We start from the raw sequence: 18,016 nt of genomic DNA on the forward strand, positions 1-18,016 counted from the left end.
CAGGAGCAAAGACTCCTTTAGCTTGTATGGGGAGATGCTGGAGGTCCGCTGGTTCGAACCACACCCCCAGACAAGCCCAATTGTGAAGTTATAGACCTAAGGGAGGACATTAGTGCCTGACATCTGAGTTTCTCCTTGAACTCATCACATCCTGAGCTGAATGAAATTCAGCCTCCTGCTTCACACTGCGTCACCTTATTCTGCCTTGCAACGTGAATGAAGAAATAAGTAAATAATAGAACAACTCAGTCATGGAAGGTATTGTTGTTCTGGGGGTTTCTCACTGTAGGAGGCGGGGAGCAGCGAGGCAAAGAAATCTCCAGAGACTTTGGGTGGAAAGGGGAGTAAACCTCCGCCGCACGGGGCGGCCGGCCCTTCATCGGCTTCGCTGAGCGCCAGCGGGGGATCCCCCGCGCTCCCCACGCGTTTCTCGGTGACAAGGAACAGAGAGGAGTGAAAGCGCCGGCGTTCTGGCAGCCGGCAGCGGAGGCGTGGGGCGGGCACTCCGGCGGGACCGGGCGGCTGGCGGCGGCTGCGGGAGCAGCATCAGCAGCAGGAGGCCCTGCCTTCCTCCCCCCCTCCCTCTCTCCCTCCCTTTGCCGCGGTACCTGCGCCGCGCGGCCACGTGAGCGCCACATCAGCGCCGCTCCGCGCCCCCAAAGGCAGCCAGCGGCCGCAGAGCGGGCAGGCGCCGGCCGCGTTCCCCCTCCCTTCCCCTCCGTTCCCTCTCTTCCTCAGCCCCCGCTCCCCCTCGGCATCCCTGCCTGGCCCGGGGCGCAAGTCGGCCCCGGCTCGGGAAGATGCTGCAGTCGCTGGCGGGCAGCTCCTGCGTGCGGCTGGTGGAGCAGCACCGCTCCGCCTGGTGCTTCGCCCTGCTGGTGCTGGGCTACCTGCTCTACCTGGTGTTCGGCGCCGTGGTCTTCTCCTCGGTGGAGCTGCCCTACGAGGACCTGCTGCGCCAGGAGCTGGCCAAGCTGAAGCAGCGCTTCCTGGAGGACCATGCCTGCCTCTCGGAGGAGCAGCTGGAGCAGTTCCTGATGCGGGTGCTGGAGGCCAGCAACTACGGCGTCTCGGTGCTCAGCAACGCCTCGGGAAACTGGAACTGGGACTTCACCTCCTCCCTCTTCTTCGCCAGCACCGTCCTCTCCACCACGGGTAAGGGAAAGGCGGCTCACCCGCCGCCAGAGGCCTTCGGGGAGGCCCGAACTCCCCCAGGGCCGCTGCGGAGGTGGAGGAGCCGGTGTGGGGGCAGCCGGGGCTGCGGGAGCGGGGCCAGACTCCGCTGGCCCCGCACATCCCGGGCCGCGGGGACGGGGCGGCCGCCGGACCGGGGCGTGCGGGGGCGGCGGCGCTTGGGTTCTGGGGTAATGGTTACTTCTCAAACTCTCCCGTGTGAGAGGCATGGGTTATGTAGGACGCATCACCCGTATTTGAAACCCGCCCTGGCCAGTTTGCCAGGTCCCCCCACCTTGAAATCGTTGGTGGTTTCGAAAATCCGGCGTGGTGCCCATCTCTTTCTTTGAACTTTCAAATGCTTTTTAGGGGTGTCTCCTGTGCCTTTCAGGCTGATTTAGGGGGGAGGAGGGGGAACTGCAAACATGAGTGCACAAATGAAGTTAAACTTCAGTTTCATATTTTCCTGTCAATTTCCATTTAACGTCTGTATCTCAGAGACTGAAAGATAATGATTATTTTCTTCTAAATAGTAGTTTTGAAAAGCTTGAGGAAGCATTCATCTGACCATAGTTTTTACAAGCACTTATTTTTACAGCAGTCCCGTTTCAGATAAGATCATGTTGGACAGCCTTCTCCTAAAGGATGAGTGCAGACATTTGTGCTCGGAAGCTGGGCTCTTGTGATTTGTATTCTGCTCACTGAAATAAAAAACAAAGGCTTGTCGAATAAGAAAAGCTTTAAAAGAATCACCCTAAAATTTGTCTAGCCAGAGGGCTTTGAGTCTTGGCAGTACATTGATACTATTATAAAAGATGCACTGTTCTTTTTTTCCCCCTCCCTGCCCCCACTTTAGCACTCCTTCTATTATGGGAAATATAATCAACTGATACTAGTAATGACCTTTAATAATTTGCTTACTTGATCTTATTTTGGTGCCTCCTGACTGATTTCAAATAGGCAATGCATGTCCTGTAAATAGCTGTCATTCAGTATACAGAATAGGTTGTCTGCTTGTTATAAGGAAGTTCTGTTTGTGAAAAGTAAACCTGGGTTATGGGAGTCCAGGCAACACCTCCCCCTCTGCATCTTAATAACTAGTGAAAGTTTGTAAGAAGAGAGAAAGTGACGCTTGTGAGCCTAAATGCTCTCAGTGAATAAATTTCTAAACATTAATCAATGTATAGTAATACAATTGGTGAGAAAAATGTGGAATTTCGATAGTTTCCTTTCAGTAAAACTGTAAAGGACTTTAAACTTAAGGTGCTCAATTGACCTTACAATGCTTGTTTTCATTCCTAAACAGTTACACTGTCTGGTACTATAAAATGTAAATTATTTTGTCAAATAGCTATTTTTGTATTCAAATTATTTTTTCCATAAAATTATAACCCACATTATACATATAAAGAAAAAGGTATTGAAAAAGGTCCTGTTTTTCTGTTTGTTCTTATACAGTGCATGTAACTTTGTAACTTTTTTTTTTTAATCAGACAAATCCAATCCACAATCCCTGCTGTTTATTGCTTTAAAATCTGGCAATATTGATTGAACAAAAAATTTTCACAATCAGGACAGTGGAGGCAGGACTGAGATGGTACCATTGGTAACACCTTAATACTGCCTGGTAATACACAGCTGCATGTTTGAATTCAGTAGAACAGTTCAAACAGGAGCATCTCGTTGCCACTGCACATCTGCTTAAGGGCAAGGGAAAACCTGGGCCCACCATGTGCAGCTGACTTGATCATAGAGGCCCTACAAGGAAAGAAGATGCAAGATATGATTGTCCAAAGGGAAAACCTTTTAGAAAACTCCACTTAAATGACATATCCTTAGAAAAGACAGAGGTCTGAAATGCATGAGTTATCATTATTTCTGTCAGTTTTACAAACTGAAGTTCGTCTAGTCACCATTGATGCAATAGGTCAGGCATCAAATGGTGATACTTCTGTGTCTGATAGTCCTGTGGATTGGGCTGTCTTTAACAAAATGTGTCTGTCCCTTGTTTTATGCAGTACTCTTTAGCTGTACTTGAATCCAATTTAATATAAATAACTTGTACAAGTAGATAAGTATAAATCCAGACAAATATAGTATGACCAACATTTGTTCAAATTCTCCCCAGTGCATGCAGATTTTTGGTGAGGTGCATTCCCCTCCTCCCCACCCCCCAATTAACTCTGCATCTGTACGAGGAATCTTTTAAGACTCTTGAAATGGCCATTGAAATGGAAGATAAGCAGTAGAACCTGCCTGGTCACTTCAAACAACTGTTCAGAAGTGTTTGTACATTAAAAAAAATGCTGTATTATTAGAAACTGTGCACCTGAAATGCCCTTCCTTTGCCAAGTACAGTAAGGACAAAAGCAGGAAAGAAAACCCTGGTACTGGTGGTACCAACTTAGGGTTGCTTCTGTGCATAAGTGAAATTGCAGAGAGCACCAGGATGTTCCATATGTTCAGCTGACTGAATTTGTCATTCATCATGTAAATAAATGCACGCCTACCCCTTGCACAGAGGACAAGACTTCTTTCATAGCCTTTTAGTTTCTATATAAAGCATGTAGGGAAAGTGTTTAAATATAGTATCCCTGGATTCACTTGTTTCTTCTCGTCCTTATTACATTCTTTGGCTTCTTACTCACTAGAGAAAATCCTTGAAGACAATGATAAAGTCAGTTAAGAATTTTGAAAAAAAAATCACAAATGGAGAGAGTTTGCAGAATAAACACAGTGAAGGCAAATTGTTACTTGAAAGCAGTTTATGTTGCTGCACACATGGGCTGTCACAGGACTGTCACAAGCTGCCTGAAGGACGGGCAAACAAAGGGCAGTGACATGGACTGGTGGTGAGACTTCAGCAGATTGTAGAAGTGACAGGCAGCAGGTTTCTTCTCTAACAACTCTATTCCTCCCTGTGCAACTTAGGCAGTCATGCAGAATGCCATACAAGCTGTGTATAAGAGGAAGCAATTCAGTCATTAATAATTGACAATATAAACACTAAGAATATACAATTGGGTGCATTTAAATAGTTTCTGTCTTGGAAACTCTGTAATTATGACCTTATACACATCTATGGTTACCACTTGTCTCAGTGCTAGATGTCATGAATTGTCATGCTGAAGCAGTTCTTTCTTTTGTTGTGGGGCCATCGGTACTGATGTCTTTTATTTCTAACAATAAAAATGAAGTAATTTTTTTGCACTTGCTCTTCTGGGTGGTGTTTTCACTGCTCTTGGCATGCTGTCAGTTCCTAAGATCTTATCCCATATTAGTCCAATACAGGAATACTATACTACATGAATTGTAAGCAGAATGAAGTGACTTAAAGAAATCAATATTGGTTGTGTTACAAGATATGAAGAGTACAGTGACTTCTGTCTCTTGAAGGAAAATAGATAGCGAAGGATAGGAGCTGGCCGATTAGGATCTTGGTGCCTGTATTTTTATGTTTGTTTTTGGAAAGAGTCTTCTCAGTGCAAGGATATCCCATGACACTATGCAAACAGACTGTAAGTCTTATTGTCACTGTCCAGCTTTGAGTATTTTTGCCTTCTTCACAAACACAAACATCACTGTAGATTTCACTTAACATTTGAATATCAGAAGGAATGCTAAAAAAGAGCTTCTCTGGATCCTTTTTTGTTGTGATAGGTTTGGCAAGATACCCATTAAAAGGAAGCTAAGATAGCCTTCTCATGATTTAGGGTTTTGCAGAGGATGGATGACAAGAAGTTGCATCTTCTATGATGGCAATGCATGTTTTAAATCTTTTGATTAAGATCAGGTGGCCTTTCATCTGAGCAACAGGATTCAAGACAGTAAAAGAGAAAAGAGGACTGTTAGTTTTCAACCACTTCCAAAACCTGTAATGTGATTGTCTGCAAGGTGGTTTGTGCAAAGCAGAATCTTCTGAATTTAGCCTGTACCAGTTTCATTGTTGACACTGAGGATGGTTGTATTGTGCTGCATTGTAGGAATGTTACCCAAGATCCATGATGTATGGAATTTGTGTTTCTGCTTGCTGTATTCTGAAGAGAGTAAGGAACATCTGTGCAGTAGTTGTAGATAAATTCTGACAGTGGCTGTTACATTGAAAGTTCTTGGTTGAAGGGCTACTAAAGAAGCAACGTGGCTTTCAGGGAAAGTTTTGCATTCATGTTAAATAACTTATAGAGTCTTACTGGCAAGAAGTATGAGGAGTTAATATTAATGCATGTATCATTTGATTTGTAAGGATGCACTCTGTTAGGTCTGACTCTCATCAGCATTGTTGCTGATTACTTGCCAGAGAAACTACACTGTGCCTTTATTTATTAAAAGTCACAGGCTTTGAGGTTGTGATGAAGTCAGTGAACGTACTGCAAAAGAAAGTTCATTGCAGATCTCAACAAATCTATGGAAGATGAGAAAGTACCATGAAAGCATCACAGTGGAGGATTACAAAGACATGGTAAGATTTGTAGTCGTTTACAGTAGAGCCCTCAGGTGGACAAGACTACCTGGGTATTTCATACCTTATGGAAAAATGTGAATTTAACTTAAATAGAAAGAGGATAGTTCACAGAGGCTTTAGGGGAAGCAGATTTTTTTTTGTTCTGTTCTTTCAGTGTAAAATGCATATTTTATGTTGCTGCAGTCAGAATATGTGGGCTGTGTCCCTGGCGATGCCTGTAGTATCTTATTAATACACAACAAATAAATACGTTTCATAATTCATATCAAATGTATGTCTAGAGACCAGTCATAAGATTCTCCGTTGCCTCTTATATGAAAATATACAAACTTTGTGATTAATTAAACTCAGACTGATTTTGCTAGTAGTCACCCTGACTCCAGCAGAAAACTGAAGCTTCACTGTACTGTTGCTCTGACTGTAGCACTCATAGTTTATTTAAATTGGTGTCATGAATTGCAGCTACTCACCAGGGCAAGGATGCCTAACTTTGGGAACTTTGTTTCTCTTTTAAGAGTTGTTACGTGGAAACAACGTTTACAGGAAAAGGTAATTTGCTGATCTCAGAGGCAAAGAGAGGTTGTGCTCCACTCTGCAACAGTGTGGCTTTTAAAACTGGAGTACTTCGAGGAAAATCAAAGGAAGTAATGACAGGGTAGGTTGAGAAAGATGCCAGAGGACAAGGATTACATTGAATAAGCCAACTGTTTGGATCTGAAGCCAAGTGGTTGAAGGCGACAGCCTGTTCTGGGACAGGGAGTCACGGCTACTGTCCCCAAGGCTGTCAGCCTCCAGGTAGATCAGTAGACTGTCCTGGAACCAGGTGTCCTATCTCTTGTATTAAGTAGTATAAACACGAAGTCAAAGAGTCATTTCTGTCTGCCTGTGTGTCTGCTTTCTTCCCAGGGTAAATTCCTTTATTTTATACTCTGTGAAGCAGCTCCAGACTTGCTGCTGTCATATTCTAGTCTGGCCCCAGGGTCAAGATGCTGCCTTCTGGGATGTGGAAGGTTTCAATTGAGTTTAGCTTAGTGTTATTTTCAGGGCAAGGATTTGAACCAGGGTTTTCTAGCTGTTTTTAGGAAGAGGAGACAAAAAGACTTCTACATCTAGGGAAGCTGTAAAAGAAGTTGAGTATGTATGCACTAATACTGAGAAAGTAGATCAGAAGCTTCTGGTGTCTCTGTCTTTCAGCACAAAATCATGGGACTCTTCAGTGAAGTATTAAAAAACAACAACAAAAAAAATTAAAACCAGAAAAGAAGGGACTTAACAAGTTAAAAGAACTCCAACCAAACAACAAATCCCCCCAAAACACAAACCAAAACCCAGCAAACCCACCAAAAAACACAAACTAAAAATGTGTTGTATATGAATATTTCTAAAAAACCTATATTTAACAAAGGCAATGATATAAGCTTTTTGGGAAGGATATTAGGCTCTGTGCTTCAGGACACATGCCACTCAGTTGCCAGAGATGACAGTTACAGCCAGCAGATTGGTCACTTCATCTCTTCTGTGCCCAGGGCAAAGGTCTTGTTATCTCTATTAAAGCAAGCAATAGCAAAGAGGAAATCTGGGTTTGTCCTATCTTGTGTTCCGGGCAGGGTAGTATTTCCCTGTTTCTCATGGGACTACAGCAATCAGCTGTGCCAAAATCCCTCTTGCAGAAACAAAGGGTGTCAAGAGTCGCTCCACTCCAATATTTGTGGTTTACAGGTAATGAATAGTGAAAACCATCTTCTGGCAGAAACTGGAGATGCCAGAGAGTAGGAGGACTATATTATTGTTTGGAGCAGCGCTGGCTGTTCATGGATGGAATCTTTCTTACAAAATCTGTCCCCACTGCTGTGTCCCACAGTTCCATTTGCCTTGCTAAAATTACCCAGTGATGAGGAGCCAGCCCAGCAGCTCTCAACAGGTGAAGGACTGCAGCTGCTGCCTCTGTAATTCTTCAGTGTTAGGCATATTCTTCCTGTGCTGAAACACAAACACCCCCTATCCCTCCCTCCAAAATAAATAAAACGTAATCACAAAACAAGTCCATTGAACTTAGCATGATACACAGAGTTTAACTGGGGTCAGGACTGAGTTTGTGGTGGTTTGCTTTGGGCAAATTAACTGGGGTTTTTTTGGTAAATGTTACCTTTGCTGTTTCTTTGGGTTTTCCTGATTCAGTTGTGTTACAATTACTTGCTGTTTGTCATAAATGAATTACGTAGTCTCCTGTTGCTTTGTTATTATTTCTAATCATTTATCTGACTTTATTTTATTCTATAATATTTACATCTTTATTGAAAGAGAGAGAGTAATCTCCCCCTAAATTGACTTCGATTAATTATTTTCTATTTTTAAACCTTTTGTAGTGCTGGAATTTTTATTACTATTCTACTGACATCTAAAAAGCAAATCCCTAGCTAAAAGTCACACACACTCTCAGAGCAGGACTTCTAAAACTTAACAATCAATTCCTGGCCATTGTTTAGTAGGATTTCCACTTTTATCTCAAAGTAATTTAAAATAAGTCTTATTTTAAATCTGTAGTTTCTCCTGGTTTCATTTATTTGTTGGCTAGTTTTATTCTTTCTTTGTTTCATTTTAATAGTCTGTGGGGTTTTTTTGGATAGAGGAACATCACAATCTACAGAAAAGTGTCTACTTAAGCTGCTGCTCCAGGTTAATTATAGAGTAGGCTACAAGCTGCTTTGAAACCATATGGAGACTAAAATATTTCTTGGCATGTGCAGAAGTGGAATTTTAGCAATTTGAGAAAAATTAGGATTCCTATGATGTTTGGATGCCTTTAGGGTTAATAAATAGCAGTAAAAAGTTTCTCGGGAATTAGCTACCTAAATCCCTACTGTCTCTCTAGGTCTGACCTCAGCTGCTTTAGAGTTATATTTGTACAAAATTCAGCTGAAGACCTAGTGTAGTTATTGATGGTCACCCAGAAGACCTAGGAGAAATGTCTCAGTTTACTTTTTCACTGAAGAACTTAGCTGAAATCTTAAACATACTGTGTTTCTTATGAGGACAAAACAGCACTGTGGTCCTGGTTAAGAGCAGAACTGAAAGAAATGAATGGAGCAAAGCATTTCAAGTGGCTGTGCTTCAGGAAAGTATCAGAGTGCTTCTTGGAAGAACATACGGATTTTTTTTTCCTTTGGAATGAAAAAGATACACATTCATCTCTGAAAACAGAATATGCAAACTTCCTTGTAGGAAAAGAGCATATAAATTGAAGTGGAACACCAGCTGTCACCAGACTCCAAATGTTTGCTAACTGGTGCTCCCCAAGTATTACCATAGTCTGTACTCCAGACTGATTCTATGCCAGTCGCTTAAGCAGCTTTGGATGTTATCACATCATCTTTGAGGAACTGGGGAAATGCCGATGGGAAAGCAGGGAGATTGCTTAGGCACTGTTCCCTGGCAGCAGCTGAAAAAGGAGGTTGGGCTGGGAAACAGGTTTTACCAGTGGAACAAGCCAACCCAGTAGTCTTTTGGGTACTGCTCTTTTTGTGTGTGAGAAAGTGAGGCTAGGCCCTCTGGCAAAGTTTCGTACTATTTGCTTTTAAAAACTTTAACAGCAGTGTTTCATCTTTCTCCTGAAAATTGTGAGTCCAGACTGTTGTTATGCTAACAGAGAATAGAGGCCTTTTGCATATTTTCACTGTCTTCTGCTACAAAGTGAAAACTTCTGGACTGGCCAGAACCTCTGTATAGAATGTTTTCAAACATAATTTAATACCATTGCAAATGCAGCTTTTTAGAGCGCTGGTAACTATAAGAATGGGGGTTTGTCATATATTTTGCTCTTTTTGCTGTGCATTTCATGTCCCAAACACTGAATGTTTTTTCTGAATTTGTTAAAAATAACTCCAGAAGCTAAAATGAAAAGGTTAAAATGTACCTCTGAATTTCATCCTGCTTCTAGTATGAGTATCGACTTTGATGTCTTTGAATTATTTAAAGACTGTTTAAATTGACTCAGCTAAATAACCTTAAATTCTTTAACAGTAGCTGATTCACAAAAGATTTCTAGGAGCAGATGTATAAGGTGGTTTGAGGGGAGAGAGGGACCAACCAGAATTAGATATTGAAATGATAAAGTTAAGACACACCATCATTTGCATTTTTATTCAATAAGCAGAAGCTTGATTCTAATGAGAGATGAATCTAACTTCAGAACTGTGGCTTTTGGAAAAGGAAATACATTTCAGGTAGTATTTGGATTTTGTGACTTATTTTCTGTGTTGTACTGGCTGTATGATTTTTCCAGTTGTAATATGTTGAAATGACTGTAAAAGGAATCCTTTGCTCAGCTTTACTGAAAATGTTTTTAGGAGCACTTTGCCTGTGAGTATTGGGATTGCTCAGCCTGGAGAAATGAAGCTTCTGAAATGATCAGAAGCCTTCCAGTACCTGTAGTGAACTCATAAGAAAGTTGGAGAGGGCCTTATAAAGGTACGGAGTGATAGGACAAGGTGGGGGAATGGCTTTAAAGTGAAAAATTTAGGTTTGATGTTAGGAAGAGATTCTTTACTGTGAGAGTGGTGAGACACCAGTACAGTTTGCCCAGAGAAGCTGTGGATACCCCATCCCTGGAAGTCTTCAAGGCCAAGCTGGATGGGGCTTTAAACAGCCTGATTTTGTGGAAGGTGTCCGTTGCATGGCAAGGTGAGTTGGACAAAATAATCTTTGAGGTCCCTTCTGACCCATACCATTGTATGAGTCTATGAAATAAATACTAAAACTAAAAGTATTTCCAAGTGTGAGAAGTTTTCTCAGCATTAAAAGGCAAAAGTGATCTTCTAGAAGACCTCAAATGATGCAGCACTCACTAGAATGGGACTTATGTATGATTTTATTTTAAAGTCTGTACTCTCATGTGACACTTTTACTTTCTATATTATTTTAAAACTGCATGGCATAGTGTGAACATGTATTTTGCTCAGTCAAGCTTCTAAACTGTGATGGGCAGTCTTAGACATTGCAACATGCAGTACTAGTTCCAAGGTCCAGAGGCAAGCTAGAGTAGGTATCCTCCTTTGTTTACAATATAGTTTGAAAAGGAGAATATTACTTTAGAGTCACCAAATGCAAACAAAAGGTAAAGATCTGTTTCACTTCCTCCCTGATAGGCTGAGGTTGTACTCTATGTGGCTTTAAAGAAAGCTGAAGTGAAAATAAACCCCTTGTGTTCAGGAAGTAGCAACATGTCCAGGGATATGCTAAAAAATTAAATAGCTTGGATGTCTAGCTCTTGAGGACTTCATTATAGAAGCCTATATATCCCCCTTCAGAAAAGGGGGAAAAAGCTCTAAGAATTGTTTGTTGTATTTAAGATTAATTTGAGAAGGCCTTGGAATCTCTGCTCTGTATATTATTATTTCCGCAACTGTGTGCTGTTCAAGAATGGAATAGACCTTTCCCTTTGTAGCTTACAGCCTAAAAGAAATGAGAAAACTCTAAAGAACTTCCATCTCTTCTAGAGTTTTGGAAGCTCTAGACTGTAGAATTTACTAATGAGCAATTAAATTTAAACACTTCACAGCATGTCTTGTTACTTATCTATATGTATTAGATAGATTGATGGTTGAATTTCATAATCTTAGGTTTTTCCAACCTTAAAAATTCTGTGTTTTTATGATTCATGGCTATATTTTTGCATAGTGTTGGAATGTTGGCTCAGCACTATAGTAAAAATTGGTAAGGCTCAAAGATTTATACTCATGTTACTATTTGAAAGTTTTAGGTACTGTAAACTGTAAGTAGTGTACAGAAATTAACATTAAATGCTGTGAATAATTTGAGTGATTAGTAGTTGGTAATGAAATTAGCAATGAAACTCCTCTTATGTGAGGATATGTATGTATGGCCAGACTTCTCAAATAAAGTTTTGGGCAGGGCTCTCCCCACGTGGGTGTGCCCTTCCAGCCTGCACAGTGGATTTTTTAGGTGAGGCACAGCGTGCACAGAACTGGCCCCACCGTTTCAGTCCTGAGGTCCATCTGCCACGGCCGAGCGAGCTTGGACAGTGACAGTAAAGTCCTCGGGACTGTCACAGCACCCGGTACTAACCGGGGCTGACCCTGCTGAGCATCTGAGGTGTGACGGGATGGGATGGCAGGGAGGCATTGACCTGCCAGGGGACGGTCCCCACGGAGACTCAAACTCGGGTCCTTGGGATTCAGAGTCCAGAGTGCTCTCCTTTACACCACAGGACTGACCCACTATGTGAGGATAAGTGATTAAATTACCTGTGTGTATTTGCACATCTGCAGAAAAAAATCTAGAACCCCAGCCTGGCTTGTGGTCCACTGCTGCAACTCTGGTTGGACAACCAAAAAAAGGTCAACGCTACATGATGTCATATGGTGTGAATCAAAAATCCATTTTGATAAGAAAAGAGTAAATCGAGGGGCAATTTCAGTCCTTAGATTTAGGCCTTAGTTTATTATTAAGTTATGCATTTACACTCTGCCTACGTATAGTGCAAAGATAAATCTTCATCGTTCAGTCATATCTTTTAGTGCACCTATGTGTACTAAGTGACGCCAACTGAATGTTCAGGTCAGGTTTTCTGGGGCTAACAGCCACCTGAAAGGATTTTATATGCTGTTTCAAGGGAAATGTCACTTACAGTAGTTCTTATGATTAGTCATGGATCTCAGCCAAAGCAAAAGATAGAAGCTCTCTCAATACCTCAAACAAAAGTTTCAGCTCCAGGTTTTAGCCTTGCACTGTGCCATATCCTTAGATATCTGTCACAAAGGAGGTGGTGATAATCTTTCACATTTCTGAACCACTTTTTATCAGTAGATCTTGAAGCATGTGCATACTGGAAACTGCTTTACTGGTTAGTGCATTTCTGTTACGTTCTGCATCTTGTGAGATTATAGTGGCATTTCTGTATGTATTTTGCAAAAGGATGACCCTAGGACAAACAGTTGTGAAAGGCTATGTATTAGTGTGGTTGAGAATAGGAGCCTGTGCATTTTGTCTTGCAGTTCTCCATTTCTGCTGCTAGCTGTGTTCCCATACAGTGAGCTGATTTCCCATCCTGTGGATGCACTTCAGCATGCTTTTATTTTCTTGCACTGATTTTTTCTTTTCCTTTGGTAGTAGTTTTTCTGCTCAGCAGTATTAGAGGAAATTGCAACTACTTGAGTAAGGACTTAGAGAAGCCATATCAGTGTGCAATGCACTTTTCTATATCTTCCCTTCAGTGGAGACTCCAGAAATACTGCCTCTCCATTCTAGGGAATTGTTCAGTTGTGTACCCTGTGTAGAAAACAAGCTACACACCAGTTAACACAGCCCACATAACCAACCAAATGGATGAGTAGCCTTTTCAGCTTTAGCATGCTGGATGCCTTTCTTTACCTAGTAAATGTTTTCTCAGGGTGTTGTAAAACAAAGTGGGCTGAGCCTACCTAACTGCCTTGCCAGTGGTAAGAAGATGTGTTGGGTTCCTGGTTCTCGCTCTGTGGTCCAAGCCTGTGGTGGGTTTGTTGCCAGCTGAACCACAACAGTAAGCCAAGTCAGTTTACCAAACTCGAAGAAACATACTTCCTGGTGGATGTGTGCTCTCAGTTCCTCATTTGGGTAAAGTACAACCAATGCAGAAGAGAGTAGATCCACATAGGAGTTTTTTTTCCTAGCAGTAACTCTGGGTTTAGGTTAGGTGTTTCATTTAACAACTTGGAAAAGCAGAGAGTCAAAAATGCACAGACAAATTAACAACAGATAGGAGCTGGTAGCCTAAGAACGTGTTTCTTGGAATGCTAATGTATCTGACAATTGCTGGCTGTCCCTTGTAAAGGAGCATTATTTCATGAAGGATTACAATGTTAGCTAGCAAAGCTGAAAGAACTGAACAGGACTCCTCTTAGTGCAGATGGCACCACTAAAATATTTCTTTCCCATGTATCGTAGGGACACACCTCTCAAGGGGAACCTTATTGTTTCCTGCTGGGTAACTAGAGTTATGTAATAAATTGCATCATCTTTGAAGTTAGTAAGGAAGTAACATAGTCCTACTATTGTATCTAGTTTACACATTCTGATCATTAGTGATGCCAAGAAACTGGACCAGACACTTACAAAGAAATCTCTCTCTTGGAGAGATATGTTAACTATCAATTTGCACATGTCTGCTCAGGCTCTTTAATGCTAGGCCTTTATTTTGGAATTACCAACAATTTTATATTCCCCTTCCCTTTATATTGAGGTCTGAGAGACACCACATACAGGATCCTGCTTATATCAATCCATATCAGGTCATATCAATCCAGCCTGTTTCATGTTGGTCATGGTTTGCCAATCCAAGCAGGAGGGTGCTGAACATGAAACCTTAATGTGATTCAGTCAGGAATTTCTGATATGTGTGCTAGCTTACTGGAAAGGGATTTAAGGAAATGGAACTCAAAATTTTTGATCAGTGTTGACGGTGTTTGACTGATACGGTGGGTCCAGAATTGTGACTGCAGAGCTGGAGTATTTTTTGATGAATTGTCATACTGATTTAATATTGTCTGCTTTCATTTTATGCAGGGCTATCTTATTCTGTCCCTGAGAGGTTAGAATTATGTATTTTCACTGGGAAAATCATCCTATAGTTGTAAGAATTTCTGGAATCGTCAACCAAGAAACATTTTTTTAACAGACTGAAGAGAGATTCATTGTTTTAAAACAAATTGCCATTAAACTAAACAGATAATATAGTGTTTGAAAACCACACAGTATTTAAGTTGCTCTGTCTGTGTCTTTACATTGCTGGCTAAATGTATTGCATATGTAGCTTACCTTTGTAAATGTTACATCCCTATTTATTTCTAAATAACTTCTAGAGAAGCAAAATCCTCTACATTTCATTTGCTTGTGAACATAAAGAGTATGGGCAACTACAGTGCTGTTCTTTTCCCTTTATTTACTGGTAGGACTCACAGTTGTGATTATCCTGGGTATCCTGATTCCAGTGTCACAATTCAAATTTATGTTTCCCACAATTAGTGTTTGCTGTGTAGGATGCCCTAAACATATGAATGATTGGATACGTAACTATGTATCTATAAAATTTGTTTATGGTTCCGTAACCTAGTTCTCACAACTGTTGAAGTATTTCTCCATTGAGTTTTGCAAATTAATGTTCTATTTTGAGCTTGAAATGCTGTGTATTCAGGTAGGCTGTATTCAGATGGTAGAGTATCATCAAGCATCGTATTTAACACTGTGATTTAGAGCCATCTCATCTGTAAAACTATCTCACTTTGGCCCTTATGTAAATATTGTCTCCTAATCTATCTTAACTATTATTTAAGTTAGAAATTAGTATTCCAGATGGAATATGCTGAGTGGGAAAGTGAACTGTGTTGCACTTCAGTTCTGTGCATTTTTTTAGTTGTTTTAGTGATTTTTTCCTATTTATGTTACGTTGGTTTGCTTCTGTTTTGCTTTATGTGCTGTTGAATTCTTCATGTTTCTGAGAAATAGGTGTTAAAACAGAAGACAATAATAGGATTTGTTCTTGTGCAAATGCATTATGTCTGATTGATTTACGTATGAAATATTGAAATATACCTCACAATGATAGGTAAGGACTATGTGTTTTCCTCTGCCAAACAAGGCAGCTGATGCTAGTAATTTCCCTGAGTTCCACATGTCAAATTGATAACAAGATTAGAAGTAAATATTCCTCTTCCCCTGCTGCATCTAGTAGATAACACTTTCTTCTACATGAGGTTGCATTTTAATGCAAAGATGCTCCTTACAGATTTGATTTTAACTCCACAGCATGAAATGGTCTAATTTTTCAATGTTGTGTGATAATTCCTTGCTGCCCACAATACAAACTTCATTTGCTGTTTTCATGACCTGTTCTTTCTGATGGTGCAATAAAGCAATTTTTGTTTCAAAGTGGAGGTGGGAAGCCTACTAATTTGCAGCTGGTAGTTTCTTATTTCCAGAAGGAAGGAAGAAAAACTGTGGCTCATTTCAGTGCAAGAAATGATAACTTAGCAGGACTACATAGGTATTCTTCACTAATTGGATATGTGATTAAAACACTGCAGTAAGTGCCACTGCAAAGCTTTTGACACATCCCAGGGTACATTTGGGATGGTAACAGGTGTGAATTATAAATTTTTAGAAACCTCTTTCCATTGAACTGTACCAGGCTTCAAGCAGAGCACCATAGTGCACAGGTGCTGGGTTCAGCAGTGGCAGCTGGCTCATCCGTGTAGTACACCATGCATACACAAGGTCTTTCAAGTTGTGGAAGGGTGAAGTAATTGACAGAACTTTAAAACCTGTTACACAAAAATTGGAAGGGTTGTGGAAGTACAAAGGTGCAGCATGAAATGAATCCATGGTTCTAGACCTTTTCTGAAAAGAAAAAGCTCCATCTTCTACCAGTCTCTTCAGAAAGTGTATGTCCTCTGAGCTTTGCTGCCAGTTAGATGCTAAATGTGTCTTAGCTGCTAGAAGGAGCTTTTCCATAGGTGCAGACTGCTGTAAGTGAAGACAAGATCTGGACATGTGAAATATGTTGTGTAACATGTACCATCTTTATGCTGCACTCAAAGTGGAAGTCTCATCGTGTGCTTTACCAAGTCAGTATGAGAACTGAGAAGATCAGTATTGTGTACATGCTACTGGCTAAATCTAGTCAATAATGACATATCCTCTCTGTCAAAACATTGTTCATGTTAAGTTTTTTTTTCTTACTTTGGAATTTCAGGATGTGAATCTCAGGACAAACTGCAGAAAGGCTTGTGCCCTGCCCTGGTTTCAGCTGGGATAGTGTTCCTTTTCTTTTTAGTAGCTGGTACAGTGCTGTGTTCTGGATTGAGGATGAGAATAATGCTGATAACACGCTGATGATTTAGTTGTTAGTTAGTAGTGCTTACTCTAAATCAAGGACTTCCCAGTTTCCCATGCTCTGCTAAGTGAGCAGTTGCACAAAAGCTGTGAGGGAGGCCAGGACAGCTGATCAAACTGGCCAAAGGGATTTTCCATACTGTAGAACATCATGCCCAGTATATAAACTGAGGGGAGTTGGCTGGGAGGAGTCCATTGCTGCTCAGCTATGGGAGGGGCATCAGTCTGAAGGTGGTGAGCAACTGTTCTGTGCATCACTTACCAGTCTTGGGTTTTATTCTTTTCTCTCTCCTCTTCGTTATTATTATTGTTGCTGTTATTATTACAATTTCTTCTTATCTCAACCTGTAAGTTTTACTTTTTGTTCCTAATTCTCCTCCCTATCAAGAGGGAGGAGGGAGAAAAGAGCTTCATGGTACTTAGTTGGCATCTGGGGTTAAAGCATGACAACCTGTTTCAATAACTTGAAGTTGGTGTTGAAGTTCTTAGTAAGGTTTTTAAAGAACCTGCTTCTTTGATTGCTTGTTAATCTTTGTGATTAGTGGCTTTAAAAATGGGAATATTGTTGCCCACATGTTGCTGAACATACCAGTGCAAAAACCCTTAGCAAAAGACCAGCACAAAACCTAAACCTTATCTTGTTTTCTAATGTTTCAGAGAACTGGAAGTAAAACTTTCCTAATAAAACTCATTCACATTTCTCTTTTATTAAATTTAAGTTTCTGAGACTTACATAGTTTGTTCTATTGGGAAACATTCATAATAAAATAGTCTGTTGGTGGAGCTCCTACTTGGATACAGATTTTTTGACCATCTGTTGCCTAGCGGGCAAGTAAACCAATAAAAGAATAATTGGAATTTTCCTGGCTGAATTCTCAGAAGAGCCCTCAGGAAGTCTCACCTTGCTTTTGACCCATTGGTTGGGTTTTGTTCAACAGATTTTTGTAATTTTTACTTTTTTCTCTCCATTTCAGAATGAGTCTGAGATAGCAGAAAATAACTGTAGAAACAACATAACAATTTCTTTGTTTATGCTAAATCTTTGCTAGAGGCAGATCTAAAGATGTGATGTTTATGTTTTGGATAGGTATTTTTGGAAATGTGCTGTTATTGAGAGGTCTGTGGGGGAAGAAATAGCCCAACACCAGATGGATCCTGATTTGATTGCAGTTTAACCGTTATAGAATCTTAAATCCAGGATGACAGTAAGAGGAACCAGTTTCTTCGGATTTAAAAAAAAACAAAACAAAACAAAAACCCAAACAAAAAAAAAAACAACAAACCAAAACAAACCCCCAAAACCAAAAAAGTGCTGTTAGCTTTTAAAAAACAATAAACCCAAACGGCAACCCCAGAAATTAATGCATATCTCTTCACTATCATCTGTTATAGAAATACAGCCTGAATGCTTTGCCACAAGTTTAGCAGACCTCTGTCTGCTGAAGTCACTCCCAGAGCACACAGAGGACAGGAAATCTTTAACGACATGTCATTTCA

At 40.8% G+C, this 18,016-nt stretch overlaps 1 protein-coding gene across 1 annotated transcript in view; it reads left to right on the forward strand.

The window, feature by feature from the left end:
- The first annotated feature begins 607 nt into the window (after positions 1-607).
- The window catches only part of KCNK1 (potassium two pore domain channel subfamily K member 1), a 35,986-nt gene continuing 18,577 nt past the window's right edge, over positions 608-18,016 (forward strand). Inside the window, exon 1 of the mRNA XM_071549561.1 lies at positions 608-1,155. Within this exon, the coding sequence (XP_071405662.1) occupies positions 801-1,155 (355 nt within the window). The 5' untranslated portion in view covers positions 608-800. The remainder of the gene's footprint in view (positions 1,156-18,016) is intronic.

Source organism: Pithys albifrons, chromosome 2, assembly GCF_047495875.1.
Source record: "Pithys albifrons albifrons isolate INPA30051 chromosome 2, PitAlb_v1, whole genome shotgun sequence".
Classification (NCBI taxonomy): domain Eukaryota; kingdom Metazoa; phylum Chordata; class Aves; order Passeriformes; family Thamnophilidae; genus Pithys; species Pithys albifrons.